Source organism: Labeo rohita, chromosome 24, assembly GCF_022985175.1.
Source record: "Labeo rohita strain BAU-BD-2019 chromosome 24, IGBB_LRoh.1.0, whole genome shotgun sequence".
Taxonomy (NCBI): Eukaryota; Metazoa; Chordata; class Actinopteri; order Cypriniformes; family Cyprinidae; genus Labeo; species Labeo rohita.
The window spans coordinates 17,746,993-17,763,972 of record NC_066892.1 but is presented as its reverse complement, the minus strand read 5'-3'; the positions used below and the strand labels follow the sequence as shown (position 1 = coordinate 17,763,972).

Here is a 16,980-nt window from a genome sequence, read left to right as displayed (position 1 = left end):
GAAGTAGGTCATTCACGTGAATTGTGTAGATCTGTCAAAAAAAAAAAAAAAAAAACCTGGGGGGTGGGGTGGGGTAGCATCTGGGAGTTATCAGTGTCACGTCACCTGTAGCGTTTTTTTCCCTTGTTGACAAAGGAATGGACCCGCCCTACTCTGCCTCTGATTGGCTTACCTTAATGTTCTTTTCCTCATCTAACCGATCTCACTCCTGAAGCCTAACTTTTAGACCCGGGGGGCGTCAACTGACGGACTACAGTCTGAATCCGGACCATGAGATATGTCCATGCAGACCGTAAGGGCTTTTGACATAAGGGCGTGCAGTAATGAGAGCAGAGAGTGGCGCGCCAGAAAATGAAAGTAAAAACTGACAGCGCTTTCAGCATCTGATGCTGCATTAATGGTGCATATTCTCTCAGAGACGACGAGAGACGAATCTACTTCATATGCTGATATTAATGTACATTCCTAATATTTCTCTTGTGGCCCGAACATAGTGGGGAAAAAACTGAGAAGAAATGTATTTTCGTGTTAGGTTGTTTTTGAAGGTTGGTGCTTGAAATAAACCTCTTAATTTTCATTGATGACTGCAGTGTTAATAAGGGTTTGAATAAGGGTTAAGAAAGTCTTAATTATGATTTCAGGCGGTCTTAAATGTGGTAAATGAAAGGCAAGAATTGAAATGAAACTTCAAAAGGCTATCCACTGAATAAATATGAGTGCTTCAGCTGCTGCACTGTGTATTTTGTGTACTGCCAATCCAAAGGCAAAGTTAGTTTTTCACCTTTTCCCCCCCGATGTGTTTGCACCCCTGTATATCTCACATATCTTCCTCAGAGTTCCGAGTTTATATCTTGCAATTGTGATTTTTTTTTTTCCTCAGAATTCTTAGTTTATATCTTGCAATTGTGACTTTTTCTTCCTCAGAATTCCGAGTTTATATCTTGCAATTGTGACTTTTTTCTCTAAATTCAGTTTATATCTCGCAATCGTGATTTTTTTTTTTCTAAGTGATTTTTTTTCTGACTTTGTTTCACAGAATTTAGAAGTTTATAAGTTGCAATTGTTACTTTTTTCTCAGAATTCTGAGTTTATATCTCGAAATGTACTTTTTACTCAGAATTCCGAGTTTACAACTCGCATTTGTGACTCTTCTTCTTAGAGTTTCGAGTTTCTATCTCGCAATTGTGATTTTTAGGGGCCAAGCACCAGAGGTGCGGTGGCACCTATTGTATCCGTTGGCGTTATTATTATTCCGCTTCTTCTTCCTCTTCCGCCGCAAGTCTATGGCAGCCCATAGAACCGCTTGCGGGAAAGTTGTATAATTTTGCACACTGATAGAGGACAGTCCCAACATTAACCATAGCAAGTTTGGAGTCTCTAACTCAAACTCTCTAGCGCCACCACTTGTCCAAACTTTCAAAAGATTTATGCTAATAACGTTTGAACCGTAAGCCACACAACAAAAATTATTTTTTCCTCTGATTCCTTGGCTTATGCCGAGTCGAATGGACACCAAAATTCAAAAATCGTAAGGTTTAGTTTTTTCGCTAATCTCAATTGTTCGTAAAACCTACTTTTTCGAACTCGTCCTAGGCCGTTGCACCAATTGTCACAAAAATTGATCCAGATCATCTTCAGACCATGCTGGCAAAAAGTTATGGAATTCAAGTCGATTCGTTCAGCCGTTCATGAATAACACTCGAAAGAATTCTACGAAAAGCTAGCAAAAATCAATGTGAGGCTATATCTCCGTAACAGTTTGTCATATTGACACCAAATTTGGTGTGTGTTATAACAAGCATGACCTGAGCCTACCTGCAGTGTTTCGGTGCAGTGCCCCCTAGTGGTCAGGAGATACGAAAAATGGCTATTTTTCTTTATAACGGCTGAATGATTTGTCCAAAAATCACAAAACTGGTCTCTTTAGATTCGGTGTGTCATACCGAGTCGAACCATATCCAATTTTCCCATGTCAGCCATTTTGGGTGTCGGCCATTTTGAATTTAGCTTTAAAATGCTGTATCTTGAGAACGGATTAGCGTATCATTTCGACATTAATTACAAAAATGTTCGGCACCATGCCCTGAATGTACATAAAAATTTTGGGGCCAGCGCCACCTTGTGGTCAAAAGTTATAACGAAATTTCAAAATATGCTAATAACTTCAGCTTACATTAGCGTATTGTAATGAAACTGATGACAATAGATTCCTTGGGTCAAGCCGAGAACATTGATACCCATTATGCCAAAATTGGCCAAACTTCCTGTCCGCCATTTTGATTAATGTACAAAACCTATTTTTTCGAACTCCTCCTAGGCCGTTTGTCCGATTTCCACCAAATTTGACTCAGATCATCTTCAGACCATGCTGACAAAAAGTTATGGATTTCGTGTCAATATACGAAACCGTTTTCGTTTAGCGCATCAACGAATTTGCTGAAAAGATGCCAAACTACATCTGAGGCTGTATCTCTGCAAAGCTTCGACATATTGACACCAAATTTTATATGTGCCATGGTCTCATCACACTGACCAAGCCACATCAATTTGGTAACAGCGCCACTAATGGGTCAGAAGTAATACACCATTCATTAAACATTAATAATGAAATTTCAAAATATGCTAATAACTTCAGCTTACATTAGCGTATTGTAATGAAACTGATGACAATAGATTCCTTGGGTCAGGCCGAGAACATTGATACCCATTATGCCGAAATTGGCCAAACTTCCTGTCCGCCATTTTGATTAATGTACAAAACCTACTTTTTCGAACTCCTCCCAGACTGTTAGTCCGATCTTCACCAAATTTGACTCAGATCATCTTCAGACTATGCTGGCAAAAAGTTATGAATTTCGTGTCGATATACAAAACCGTTTTCGTTTAGCGCATCAACAAATTTGCTGGAAAGATGCCAAACTACATCTGAGGCTGTATCTCTGCAAAGCTTTGACATAATGACGGCAAACTTTGTGTGTGTCATTGTCATTTCACACAGAACACCTCACATCAATTTGAAAACAGCACCACCTGTTGGTCAAAAGTGATAAGCCATTAAATTTTATTACGATTGGTTGTATTTATGATTTTTCAGCCATTTCAACTGATATTATACTAAAATGGCTTAAGTTACTCACTGTTGTAGTCGGTCTGCTGCTCCTTGCCGTGCTTAACTCCTCATTCTGCCTCTTTTGTGCTTGGCCCCGCAATTGCTGCTTGCAGCTATATATTTTTTTTTTTTTCTCAGAGTTCCAAGTTTATCTCAGAACTGTGACTTTTTTTCTCAGAATTTCAAGTTTACATCTCGTGATTGACTTTTTTTCTCAGAATTCAGAGTTTACAACTTGCATTTGTGACTCTTTTTCTCAGAGTTCTGAGTTTATATCTGGTAATTTACTTTTTTCTCAGAATTCTGAGTTTCTAACTCGCATTTGTGACTTTTTCTCAGTTTCGAGTTTATATCTCGCAATTATGACTTTTTTTTCTCAGAATTCAGTTTATATCTCGCAATGTGACTTGCATGTTTCTGTTTGAAGCACACATGATGCTTCTGGTGTTTCGACATCTGCCGGTTCTCTGTGAGGACAGGAACATATTTGATATGATCAGGTATACAAAACAAACTCTTGGTCTTGACTACATCCACCAAACTAGAAGAAATTATGATAGAAATATATTACTATATTGTGCAGTAGAATATACCTCAATGTAATAGCAATAATAATAATTGTCTAAACATTGTTTTTTAAGAAATGTCATGCAATATCACAACTTCTTCATCCATGTTTTAAACGATAAACTTCTGTTGGTATTGTTAATTTCAAAAGTTTTCTAGTTTCTGTCTAGTTTTAATTTGATGTTTAATAATACTATTTATGAAGGTTATTATAATGTGATGCTTTAGCACAATGTTTAAAGAATGTGCTCTCTTTATTGATATAAGAACCACCATATAAAGATGAGTACCTTTTCTTTAATTGCTTAAAGTAAATTTGACTGTTGTTCATTCATACAGTGAACATACATACAAATATCCCCTTCAGTGTAATAGCAATAATCGTCTAAACGTTGTTTTTAAAGAAATACAATGTAATATCACAACCACTTCTGTTGTTACGTATGGTTAATTTAAAAAGTACTTTAAATGTAAAAGGAATTGTTACATTTTCATTTAATTACATTTTCATTATAATTTTAAAAGATTACGTTTTATGCACATTTTATGCATTTTTTTATTATATTAAATCATAAAGAATTTCTGGAAAAACAAAACAAAAACCCAACACATTTATTTTTAAAATGTAAAAAAAAAAATATTAAATTGTTAACATTTTTAAAGTCAGATGATTAAAATTTAATTTAAAATAGAAAACACAGAATTTGGGAAAAAATAAAACCGATCTATTACATTTTTTAGCAAGTTTTATCTCATTCCATTTTGTATGTATTTTTATTTTCTTTATTTGTTTATTTATTTTTTTGTACCAATTACACATAAATGTAAAGTTGTTTTTACTTTTACGTTATTTTTTTCTATGCTGTGTGATTTATCGTACTACGATACTGTGTAGCTTTCAATTACACGGCTGTAGAAAGCTCCCGATGTGTCATAATTATATGTAGCATAATTACTGAAACAATGAACTGTGAGCAGAGAGCAAATGCACACACATTCATACGACACATTCATTCATACACACACACACACACACACACACACACACACACACACACACAAGGGTTCCTTCAGTTCCACACTTTCTCAAGGGGCCAGTTGCATCTTAAAAACTAGTCTGACTAACTAGTAACTAACTGACTAACAGACTAACTGCAGTTACCAAGGGGTAATGATATTTTTAGATTCAAATTAGACCAATCTATGTGTTTTTATATAACCAACTAGTCTAAGCATTTTAGCTAAGGCCGCTGTAGGAACACCTGTACTAAGCACATGATTGTCTGGGTTCCTGCTGAGCGAGTCCAGTCCATATACAGACTCAGAAATGCCCATCTTCGCATACCTCACCATCTCGCTAATCTGAAATCAATACACAACAGACTCAATCTGTGTGCCTCCCTGTCAGACAGCACGTTCTCAGCAGCTCCAACCTAGCAGCGATGGTATAAAGAGGCTTTTCTGGAAGATTCAGACAAGGGTAGGAAGGAGAGAGCTTTTCTTATTATATATACACGCTCACACACTACCGTTTCGGGTCTTGGGAATGCTCTGGAGTGGTTTGATAAGCCTGATTGGCCCCATGTGTGTCCTTTTGACCAGCTGCACCTTGCTTTTCTACTGATTGGGACTCTTCTGTTCCCTGTCAAAGATTTTACTGTGTGTGTATGTATGTGTGTGTGCGTTTCCTTCAGCATAAACATGAGTAGGCATACTTTTGCAGACAAGTATTATTTTTGTTACTTTGTTACTGTATTTGTTAACTAATGTTAGTTATTCTAGTGTTGATAAAGGCCATATTAGCCACAGATAGACTGATATTTATGTAAACAGTGTATAAAGGTTTGTCATGAAAATTGTAAGGCCATACCAGGCATATAAATTCAGATTTAAAGAAAATAAGTCTGTTTACATTAGTAGAGAGATTTAATTAAATATTTGTACTTTTAATTGTGCATTTGTTCACCTGTGTAAATTAATTAAAACTAAAATATGTAAATCTAAACTATGTCACACGTTCAGCCTAAAATCTGAATGCTGCGAGGGGAAATTTGTGAACATGTTATTTGTCAACTACCCAATTATAGACTTTTGAAAATGGAGGCTTTTGCTTAAAACCTTTTCCTCTGCCCTTCATTAGTTTGCCTCATTTGCTTTGGCCTTTAGGTTTGTAATCACCTTGCGGTGAGTGGCTGTCTGGTGACAGCAGGTTATGTGTGAGCAGATTGGGCTTAATGTAAATTAACTTTCAGAGCAGGAAAATGTGAGTTTACTGATGCATAGAAATATGTAGTGGGGCGAAAAAGCTGTTTTTCCTGGTCAAATTAATTTCATTCATTTAAATTGACCATCATTTATCTGAGAAATGTCTACTATTTGTCTGTCTGCTTATCTCTATCTATCTGTCCATTCGCTTATCTATCTATCTATCTATCTATCTATCTATCTATCTATCTATCTATCTATCTATCTATCTATCTATCTATCTATCTATCTATCTATCTATCTGTCCATTTATATATCTGTCTATCTGTCCATCCGTCCATTTGTCTGTTTGCTCTATCTATCTATCTATCTATCTATCTATCTATCTATCTATCTATCTATCTATCTCTATCTCTGTCTGTCTGTCTGTCCATCTGACCATGTCCATCCGTCCGTCTATTTGTCTGTTTGCTCTATCTATCTATCTATCTATCTATCTATCTATCTATCTATCTATCTATCTATCTATCTATCTATCTATCTATCTGTCTGTCTGTCTGTCTGTCTGTTCATTTGTCTGTCTGCTTATCTATCTGTCTGTCCATCTGTCTATCTACTTATCTATCTAATTGTCTGTCTATCTATCTGTCTGTCCGTCCATTTGTCTGTCTATCTGTCTGTCCATCTGTTCGTCTGTCTATCTATCTGTCTGTCTGTCCATCTGTTCGTCTGACTGTCTATCTGTCATGTTCGTATATCTATCTGTCTCTGTTTGACTATCTGTCTGTCTCTCCATCTGTTTGTCTGTGTCTATCTGTCCATCCGTCTATCTCTCTGTCTGTCCATCTGTTCGTCTGTCTGTCTGCTTGTTCATCTGTCTGCTTATCTCTATCTATCTGTCCATCCGTCCATCTATTTGTCTGTTTGCTCTATCTATCTATCTATCTATCTATCTATCTATCTATCTATCTATCTATCTATATCTGTCTGTCTGTCTATCTATCTATCTATATCTGTCTGTCTGTCTGTCTATCTATCTATCTATCTATCTATCTATCTATCTATCTATCTATCTATCTGTCTGTCTGTCTGTCCATTCGTCCATCCGTCCATCTATTTGTCTGTCTGCTTATCTATCTATCTATCTATCTATCTATCTGTCCATTCGTCCATCTATTTGTCTGTCTGCTTATCTATCTATCTATCTATCTGTCTGTCTGTCCATTCGTCCATCCGTCCATCTATTTGTCTGTCTGCCTATCTATCTATCCATCTATCTATCTATCCGTCTGTCTGTCTCTGTCTGTTCATTTGTCTGTCTGCTTATCTATCTGTCTGTTTGTCTGTCTGTCTGCTTATCTATCTATCTAATTGTCTGTCTATCTATCTGTCTGTCCGTCCATTTGTCTGTCTATCTGTCTGTCCATCTGTTCGTCTGACTGTCTATCTGTCATGTTCGTATATCTATCTGTCTGTCTGTTTGACTATCTGTCTGTCTCTCCATCTGTTCGTCTGTCTATCTGTCCATCCGTCTATCTATCTGTCTGTCCATCTGTCTGTTTGTTCATCTGTCTGCTTATCTCTATCTATCTATCTATCTATCTATCTATCTATCTATCTATCTGTCTATCTATCTGTCTATCTCTGTCTGTCTGTCCATTTGTCTGTCTGCTTATCTATCTATCTGTCTGTCTATCTATCTTCACATACAGTGTATTATACGGTTTAGATCTGTTTTATGCTGTAGAGCCACTAACAACTCATAATGTTATTGACATAATATTTTAAAACACAAGCAATCTGCTCAGAGTTTTCCATAAATATTTAATTCACACATGAGGTTGTTTATAAGTGGCAACTAAGTTTAATAGTACAATGCACACATTGTTAGTGGTGTGTTTGTGCCCATTTATGCTACAGCTAGACTAAGCTGATGCAATCGGCCAATGATGCAATTGCACAGATGTCATACTGTAAGTACAGGATGCAGTGACACAAGCATCCTGTGTTGTTTTTTTCTTTTTCTCCAGCTACATCTATCTGTTAGTCTGACGGGACAATATATTTGAATGATTGTTAAGGACTAAATTTTTTCTAAGCATTAAAGTAATGTAATTTACACAATAAACAAAACAGGTTAAAGCAAGCACAATACTCTTACAAAGTACTATACTGGGGATTTTATACATTCTCTAGAACTGCCGTGTAAGTCAGACTAGTGTGACCGTCTTGCTTTAATGTCAAGCCAATGACAAATCGTCTGTGTCCCACCAGGTTAGATCAGTGTACTGCAGCCTCTTGTGCAAGTCTATGTGTGTATGTACACATATGTGTATATGTGTGTGTGTGTGACAGCTGTGGTGTAACTTGGAGCCCCGGCGCCGCAGGAGCTGTCTTGCACACAACAAATATGCTTGTTTACCATCCCGGCAGATAATTCCTTTTTTTTTTTTGTCCTACTCGACTGAAACCGGGCCAGAACTTTGAGCAACAGTTCTGCAGTATAATGACTTTTTTTTTTTTTTTAAAAAAGACTGCCTTGTTTCAAGTGAGGTACGAAAAGCTTGTTTGGCTTCTGTCATTTCATAGGAACTAATGAAGAAGAATCGAGAGGTTGTAACTTGTTTTCTTCTCTGGTTGTTGTTAGTTGGAGCCCCTGTGGTGGGAACTGATGGTGTTGGCCAACTGGCTGTTTGCAGTCAAAATTGGGGAGTCAAACACAGCGGCACTTCTGTCGATGTTATTAGTTAGAATAAATTTAACACAATGTCAGTGTTTGAAAATAAATCAATACACATTTTCCGTGCATGTTACTCCTTTAATGACGTAAAGTTAAGAAGAGATTGTCTTTTTACTTCCCCATTTAGTGTTTGGTGTTTAACAAGTTGTCTTTGCAGTCTTATTTTAATATTTGTATACTATTACAGTATTTATTAACAGCTTTAATTCGTTTTTAATTTTTATTTTAATAGAGTTTTTTATTGATTTTTATTTAAGTTGTAGTAATTTTAGTACACATTAAACTGAAATTTTCTATCTATCTATCTATCTATCTATATTCATATTATACATTTAAACATTATAAACATTACATTATATTTTATACATTATAAAATACAGTATTTACATTTGTTGAAGATTACAAAAGAAAAAAATAAACTAGAATAAAGAAGCTTAAAGAATGAGAAATATTAATTGGACATATCAAATACTAAGCCACTCTTTTGTTTGTTTCAAATATAATTTATAATTTATATTATATTCATTATATATTAATATATATTGTTGATATATATATATATATATATATATATATATATATATATATATATTATCATATTTAATTTAATTTAATTTTTTTTTATTTAATATTTAATTATTTAAATCATATTTTATTATATATAATATAGTCTATAATTTATATTCTACTTTTTTGTAATTTTTCTTTTTCTTTGAAGATAAAAAACATTTTTTAATTGGACAAATCAGATACTAAGACACTCTTTTATTTATTTCAATAATAATTAATCATTTATATTATCTGAATTAATAATTAATATATTTACTAGTTTTGTTAATGTTTAACAAATTGTCTTTGCAGGGATGATTTAGTATTATTCGTATACTTTAAGTATTTTTTATTTATACTGTATTTTAATTAGTTTTTATCATTTTTATTTATCATTTATATTTATATTAATAGATAATTTATAATTTAAAAGTTGCTTATATATTTTAAATATTTATGTCTACTTTGTGTTTACTTTCTCTTTGCACTGTTATTTTTTAGTATTATTTGTATACTACTACAGAATTTATTCATATTTCAAATTGTTTTAGTTTTGTAATATCTTATATAGTTTTTTATAATATTTTATATAATATTTATGTATTTTTTATTTTAGCTGTATTAATTTTAAACATGAGTTTAAACAATAAGACATTTTTTAAACGTTTTTTATCATGTGTTGTTCAATACTAATTTATCATTTCTATTAATTAATAATTTATATATTATTTATATAATCTCTAATTATAATAATCTGTAAACAATGATATATAATTTCTTGAATGTCACAACATTAATTTGTGTTTACATAAATAATATATATATTTTTTTGTGTCCTGTTGCTGTATATGTCTGTTGAAATGAATAATGGCTTTCTAATGTAGACTACAGTCACGTCGTCTGATTTTTCATTATAGTTTGACTCTCAGTATTTGATAAAGATTCAGTTTCCTGGTGGCTCAGGTACACTGTATTGCCTTTGTTATAAGAAAGTGATACAGCTTGTAGGCTCCAGACATTGCAAATATTGTGAGAGTGTCCATGTGCGTGCGTGTGTGTGTGTGTGTGTGTTATCATCCAAGTGCTGTTTATCTGGCCGTTGCTTCATTTCCTCCATCCTGTAGAGCTCACTGCCAGCTCAGATCATCTGTGGCGCGGTACCCTGGCTGCAATTTCCTAAGGTGATGGAAACACACATGTGGATAGTGTCTGTTGGCAGGTCGCTGGGGCCACAGAGGCAGAACATGTTTACCAAGCATGCAGGACAAGTAGCGCTCCGACTGCCCTTGGGTTCATACAGGCTCCCACAAATCCGCTTACATCAAAAGTGTGACATCTGGATGAGAGGACACCTTCTGTGCCGCCTGAATCATGTACCAGAACAGGAGCGCACAGTTCTGCCACATTCAACCCTCCTCCAACACACCTGCCTGGAATTTTCAGGAATATACAGAGATAGTTCACCCAAAAGAAATTCTGTCATCAATTACTCACCCTCATGTCATTAGTTCATCTTTGGAACACAAATTAAGATACATTTGATGAAATCCAAGAGCTTTCTGACTCTGCATAGACAACAACGCAACATTCAAGACCTAGAAAGGTAGTAAGGACAACGTTAAAATAGTTCATGTGACATCAGTGGTTCAATTGTAATGTTATGAAGCTATGAGAATACTTTTTTTGTGCAAAGACAACAAAAATAATGACTTTATTCAACAATATCTTCTCTTCCGTGTCAGTCTTCGATGTGCATTCCAGCGAGTAGCACAGAGAGACACGAAAGAGAAGAAATTTAGGCCTCATTTTTGGGTGAACTATCCCTTTAATATTTGCTAAGCAAAGCATTATGTATTGACAACTAAGGTCAAGGTCCCCAAAATTAAACAGAATATACATAAAATCAATACATGAATCATTCAGATATCTGCACTGTATCAGCATGTAAATTATTATATCTGCTGAATATCATCTTATCTGCTTTGCATATTAACAAACTCTTAGTCATCAGTACTGTATCACACTTTACAGTAAGTAATAAACACAAACAAATGTTGTAGCAATAGTACAAAAAAAAGTCTGAGATCTGAGACAAATTATTCGTGATACGCGATATGATTGGAGCGCTTCGAAACAGTGAATCATTTTGCGACGAAACGGTTTAACTGATTCTGAGTTTCAGAAAGCTCTGTTTCACCCGTCACTACGTGCTTTTTAAAATCATTACAAGCAATGTCGAAATTCAAAAATGAATGGCTCTTTTTATTTAAAATGGTTTTTGCTAGTGAATCGCTTGAAAGAATAATCAAGTCAGTTTCTTTGAATTTGAATCTTCTTCAAATAAGTAAGGCCAGTAATTAAATATGTTAAATAAAACAAATATCCTTTATGTATTTAATCCCATTTTATTAACCAGTGTCTTTGCTGCTGACCTTCGATGATACAATTCAACCATACTAATAAGCTTCATTTTTTTATAGCTGAAGAGTGATCTCCTGCATAAATGTACTTTTCTTTCAGCCTGAGGTGAATTCATTTCACTTTTGTTGTAAAAGGGCTTTTACATTAGAATTGTTTTATATTAAAAACAAAGAAGCAAGTCCTGCCCAGATTTAGAAAGTAACGCAAAAGTAACGTAACACATTACTTTCCACAAAAAGTAACTAAGTAACGTAATTAGTTACTTTTTCAGGGAGTTACGCAAAATTGTAATGCATAACTTTTAAAAGTAACTTTCCCCAACACCGTTTACACAACATTGTCAGTACTACTACTTGCTTAGCTTGATTGTTTTTTGACATTAACTGAAATTAGTGAAAAAGGTATGATGTCTTTTGAATTGCGTGAATTCTGAGTGAAAAGATATGTGCTTATTGACAAAATTAAACACTTATTTCATTTTCTTTCAGTAGTTCAAGCACTTTTCAAGTACCTCTTTGAGAATATTTCTATTTTCAAGGGTTTTCCAGGTCTTTCTCAAGTCAAATTCAAGTACTTTAAGCACCTTGTAGGAACCCTGCCAAAGGTTCAATAAACTGTTTAAAAGAAAGAAAGAAAAAGCTTTAAAAAAAAATCTGACTCAGACCAAGTGATTGCACAAAAATCCCATGAAAGCACCAATCCACTGGAAATAGTATGCATCTTCGGCATACTATAGAGTGTTTTCACGACACATCATCAGTCAGCCATATTGGCGGCACTGAACGTAAACGATGCCACTGAACCGAACGAAACTCACATATTTTGCTGATTACTGCTGCTGAAAATGGTCAGTTATTCTCGATAAATGATTTACGATGACGATAAATGATTTACAAATGAAACTGCATCAGTATATAGGCTAGTCTATTAATTAGATGAAATAAAATAGAATATATGTCAAATTCAACCTTTAAATTGCATTCCAGTAAAAATCCCAGTCATATAGCATATTCAAATTTTTACTGTATCATTTACATTCAAAACTTTAAGTAAAGAGATAGAAATTAAGATAAAAAAATAACGAATACAAAGGAATGATACAAATATTACAGAAAAAAAGGATCAGTTAATGGATTTACAAGACTGTGGGATGCATAAAATGTTTGTAGGACTATTTGATATACTTTATGTAATATTTATTAATGATCAACTTCTTTTGAATGCTGTCTACATCGCGCACAGACAACATTCGCGTAGACAGCATCGCATAATATTATCATTTAATATTGTATTAATTTCTATAATAATTAATATAATAATTCCTTAATTCAAAATAAAATGGTAATAAATCTATCTCTGATAATCCCGGGTTACTATGGTCACGCAGGTTTGTTTACGCATTAAACTCGTGGCCACGACATAAGGATGTCGTTACCTCGACAAAATGATCTCGTGGCCACGACATAATGTGACGTTCCCACGAGTTGATATGTCGTGGCCACGACAAACTTAAGTGAACCGAAGGTGTCCCCTCCCGGTCAACGTAGTAAGGTTAACTCTGCCTGGTTTAAATGTTTCAAAATGATTAACAGTTGAAAATATTAGAAATTTAGAAAAGTAATCAAAAAGTAATCCAAAGTAATAAGTTACATTACTTTTATAAAGTAATTGAAAAGTTACACTACTTATTATATTTTAAATCAAGTAACTTGTAATCTGTAACCTATTACATTTCCAAAGTAACGTTCCCAACACTGGATTTGGGACGCACTAATTATTATTTGGGACGGATATATACATGTGTTTCTTTTTTTTTTTTTTTTTTTTTTTGGTGTTTTTATGCTACAGTGTAGATGGACAGGAAGCGAAGTGGGAGAGAGAGAAGGGGGTGGGATCAGGAAAGGTCCATGAGCCAGGATTCAAACTCGGGTTGCCCGCAGCGCAATGTGTCGACGTACGGGGACAGAGAGTTGGCACAGGATTCAGCACTTATGTTTTGCTCAAAAAAAAACAAAAAACAAACAAAAAAAACTAACTCACCCACCTGTAACAAGTTACAGTCTTCCAACGCAATACCTGCACTTTTCTCAGAAGCGCCTCGGTTGGATTCTAAATAAGGTGTGTGTCATTCGCTGGGTGAGCTTGTATTTGTTTGAGTCAGGGCTCTATATATGGGCTCGAGATTGTTAAGAAACAAGTTTTGTGTGCTTCGCCTACTTGGAGAGCAGGTATCCTCGTCTCACCCTGGATATTCTACTCCTCCTCATCCATAATTGATCACACAATCACCTCTAGAAAATCGAGTTAAGCCATCTTCCTCTCCTGCGAGCGTGCCAAACACTGATAGGTGGAGAGTTGCCAGATCTTTTTCTTTTTTTTCTGCCCCCCGTCTTGTTTGAGGAACAGTGCGATATTAATGCACAAAGGCGATCAATGCTGCATTCAAAAGCGCAAGTTAATCGATGCGCAGGAATGTGTTTTGCCGTGCAGCTCTTATTATCTTTACTCGAATGTCTTTCGGAATCAGTGCCGTGTCAATAACATGCGGTATGATCTCTTTGGCTTCTTTCAAGGTACGAGCTTGACTATGACACTCATTCCACGAGCGCAGACATTTCAAAGCTTCCTTTCCGAGCAGACGGAGGAGGAACGGAGCCAGGAGCAAGCGACGGCGGCCTCTAGCGGCTGCGATAGGGATTGCAGCAGCTCGCCGCTCCGTTGACGAAAGCCACGACTCACGGACATTCCAAAGCTTTAGGAAGCTCATAGACACATGTACAGTATGAACTCTCTCTATATATGTATGTATATGTATGACTTAATAATTATTTGTAGGACAGTGTGTATACTAAGAACTCTAGGAGCCTTTTTGTACGTTGAAGAAAAAAAAACACAACAAATGCCAAAAAGTTGTACCATAATCTTTATTTTCCTTGTGTAGTTTAAGACAAAAAGACTTTCTGCAGTTATTTTTCAGATTTCCTGTAAATATTAATGCGCTGTAGCGCTTAAACCATGACTTTCTTGCGTTTCTGTCTGTCGTCGTAATGGGACACCCACTTAGATTCTGTCAAACAAGATATGTGTTTGTTTTAGCACCCTGCACTTTTGAATTAGAGCTTGTTTTGCACTTTTGCCATTTGCTTTGGGTTTCAATGTGCAGCCATGTTGTCTGTAGATGCGTGCAGTGTGGGAAATGGGGAAAATGTATACAGTTGAGGTCAAAAGATTACATACACCTTGCAGGATGTGCAAAATGTTAATTATTTTACTAAAATGAAAGGAATCATACAAAAAGCATGCTATTTTTTGTTTAGTATTTAGTACTGAATAAGATATTTCACATAAAAGATGTTTAAATATAGTCCACAAAATAGTAGTTGAATTATATATATTTTTTAGTGATAGTTATTCATGAGTCCCTTGTTTGTCCTGAACAGTTAAACTGCCTGCTCAAAAAATTCTTTAGGTCCCACAAATTCTGTGGTTTTTCACCAGTTTGTGTATTTGAACCCTTTCCAACAATGACTGTATGATTTTGAGATCCATCTTTTCACACTGAGGTCAACTGAGGGACTCATATGCAACTATTACAGAAGGTTCAAACACTCACTGATGCATTAAGAGCCAGGGGTGTGAAAACTTTTGAACAGAATGAAGATGTGTACATTTTTCTTATTTTACCTAAATATCATATTTTTCATTTAATATTGCCCTTCAGAAGCTACAGAAGATACTTGTTTCCCAAAAGACAAAATAAGCTAAATTTACCCTGATCTTCAAATTCAAAAGGTTTTCACCCGCCGGCTCTTAATGTGTCGAGTTTCATTCTGGAGCATCAGTGAGCATTTGAATCTTCTGTAATAGTTGCATATGAGTCCCTCAGTTGTCCTCATTGTGAAAAGATTAATCTCAAAATCATACAGTCATTGATGGAAAGGGTTCAAATACACAAAAATTCTGAAAAACCAAAGAATTTGTGGGACCTGAAAGATTTTTCTGAAGAACAGCAGGCAGTTTAACTGTTCAGGACAAACAAGGGACTCATGAAAAACTATCACTAAACAAAAAAACACAGCTGTGAATCATTCAGGTAACAAGTGCATGTAAACTTTTGAATGGGGTCATTTTTATAAATTCAAATATTATTTTCTCTTGTGGACTATATGTAAACATCTTTTATATGAAATATTTTATTCAGGTCAGTACTAAATAAAAAAATATGTATTTTGTATGATCCCTCTTATTTTGGTAAAATAATTAACATTTTGCAGATTTTGCAAGGTGTATGCAAACTTTTGAACTTGTACATTTAAAGGGATAGTTCATCCGAAAATGGACATTCTGTTATCATTTACTCATTTTATAAAACTCGTATGACTTATGTTCTTCTGTTGAACACAATAGAAGATATTTTGAAGACTGCTGGTTGCACGTTTCCATCAAAAGCACTATAAAGGTATCATAAAAGTGTATAAAAGTAAAATAAAAGTATCATAATTTTTTTTTTTATCTTGCCTTATAAAAGTAGATACTCTGTATGTCAGTCAAATCTGTTTGTTTACTACTTACTTTGGTCATAAGTTCCATTGAACTCTCTTAAGAAATGATCTAAAAAAATGTTTTTTCTTCACAGTAATGATATATATCACAATACAGTTATTTTTGCTTTAAAAAAGGTCTTTATAATATCTCAATTTTTGTTAACACATACATTTCATAATTCTTGTCACCAGTGTCAATATCACAAAAAACTAATACTAGCCTAAATTAAAAAAAAAAAAAAAATCCTGAAGACAAGTAAACAGTCAGCGATTAAAAAAGAATATAAAAAAATAATTACAAGCAATAGGACAAAAAAAGTACTTAAATGTATAAAAACACTGTGTAAATTAAAGATATATATTTCTTCTTATTAAAGTTACAAAAATTTAGTCAAGAGCTGTGAAAGATTTTCTCGAATATTAGACTGCTGTCATTTTAAGAGCTCCCCGAATCCAATATAATATTACACACGTTTTCTTTCTCAGCTGTTTGCTTTCATAAAGCGGCAAAAATAAGGTGTTCAGTTCTCCTGCGCTCTATAAGCACCGCCTTCATGTCTCTCAGACAGCATGCGCATATAGCGAAATGCATTCGCTTGCATTTTAACACCTTAAAATCACACTTTTAAACCACAGTGCATAAATACACACCCAAATGATACATTTTCGTAACCACGTAGCACAGCAACATCCAAAATCTCTACCAGCTGACAAATTTCTACTGGTTAATCGTGTCTACCGGTATATCGCCCACCTCTTGATGGAATCTGCAACCGTAGTTGCTTCTGGAAAACCCACACCAGGTTTGAAATGACATTATTTGTCACATTTTTGGATGAACTATT

The 16,980-nt window shown here is 34.7% G+C and overlaps 1 protein-coding gene across 1 annotated transcript in view; it reads left to right on the top strand.

The window, feature by feature from the left end:
- The window catches only part of dok6 (docking protein 6), a 102,987-nt gene extending 87,519 nt beyond the window's left edge, over nucleotides 1-15,468 (top strand). Inside the window, exon 8 of the mRNA XM_051098236.1 lies at nucleotides 14,165-15,468. Coding sequence (XP_050954193.1) covers nucleotides 14,165-14,313 — 149 coding nt within the window. The 3' untranslated portion in view covers nucleotides 14,314-15,468. The remainder of the gene's footprint in view (nucleotides 1-14,164) is intronic.
- Nucleotides 15,469-16,980: the final 1,512 nt, after the last annotated feature.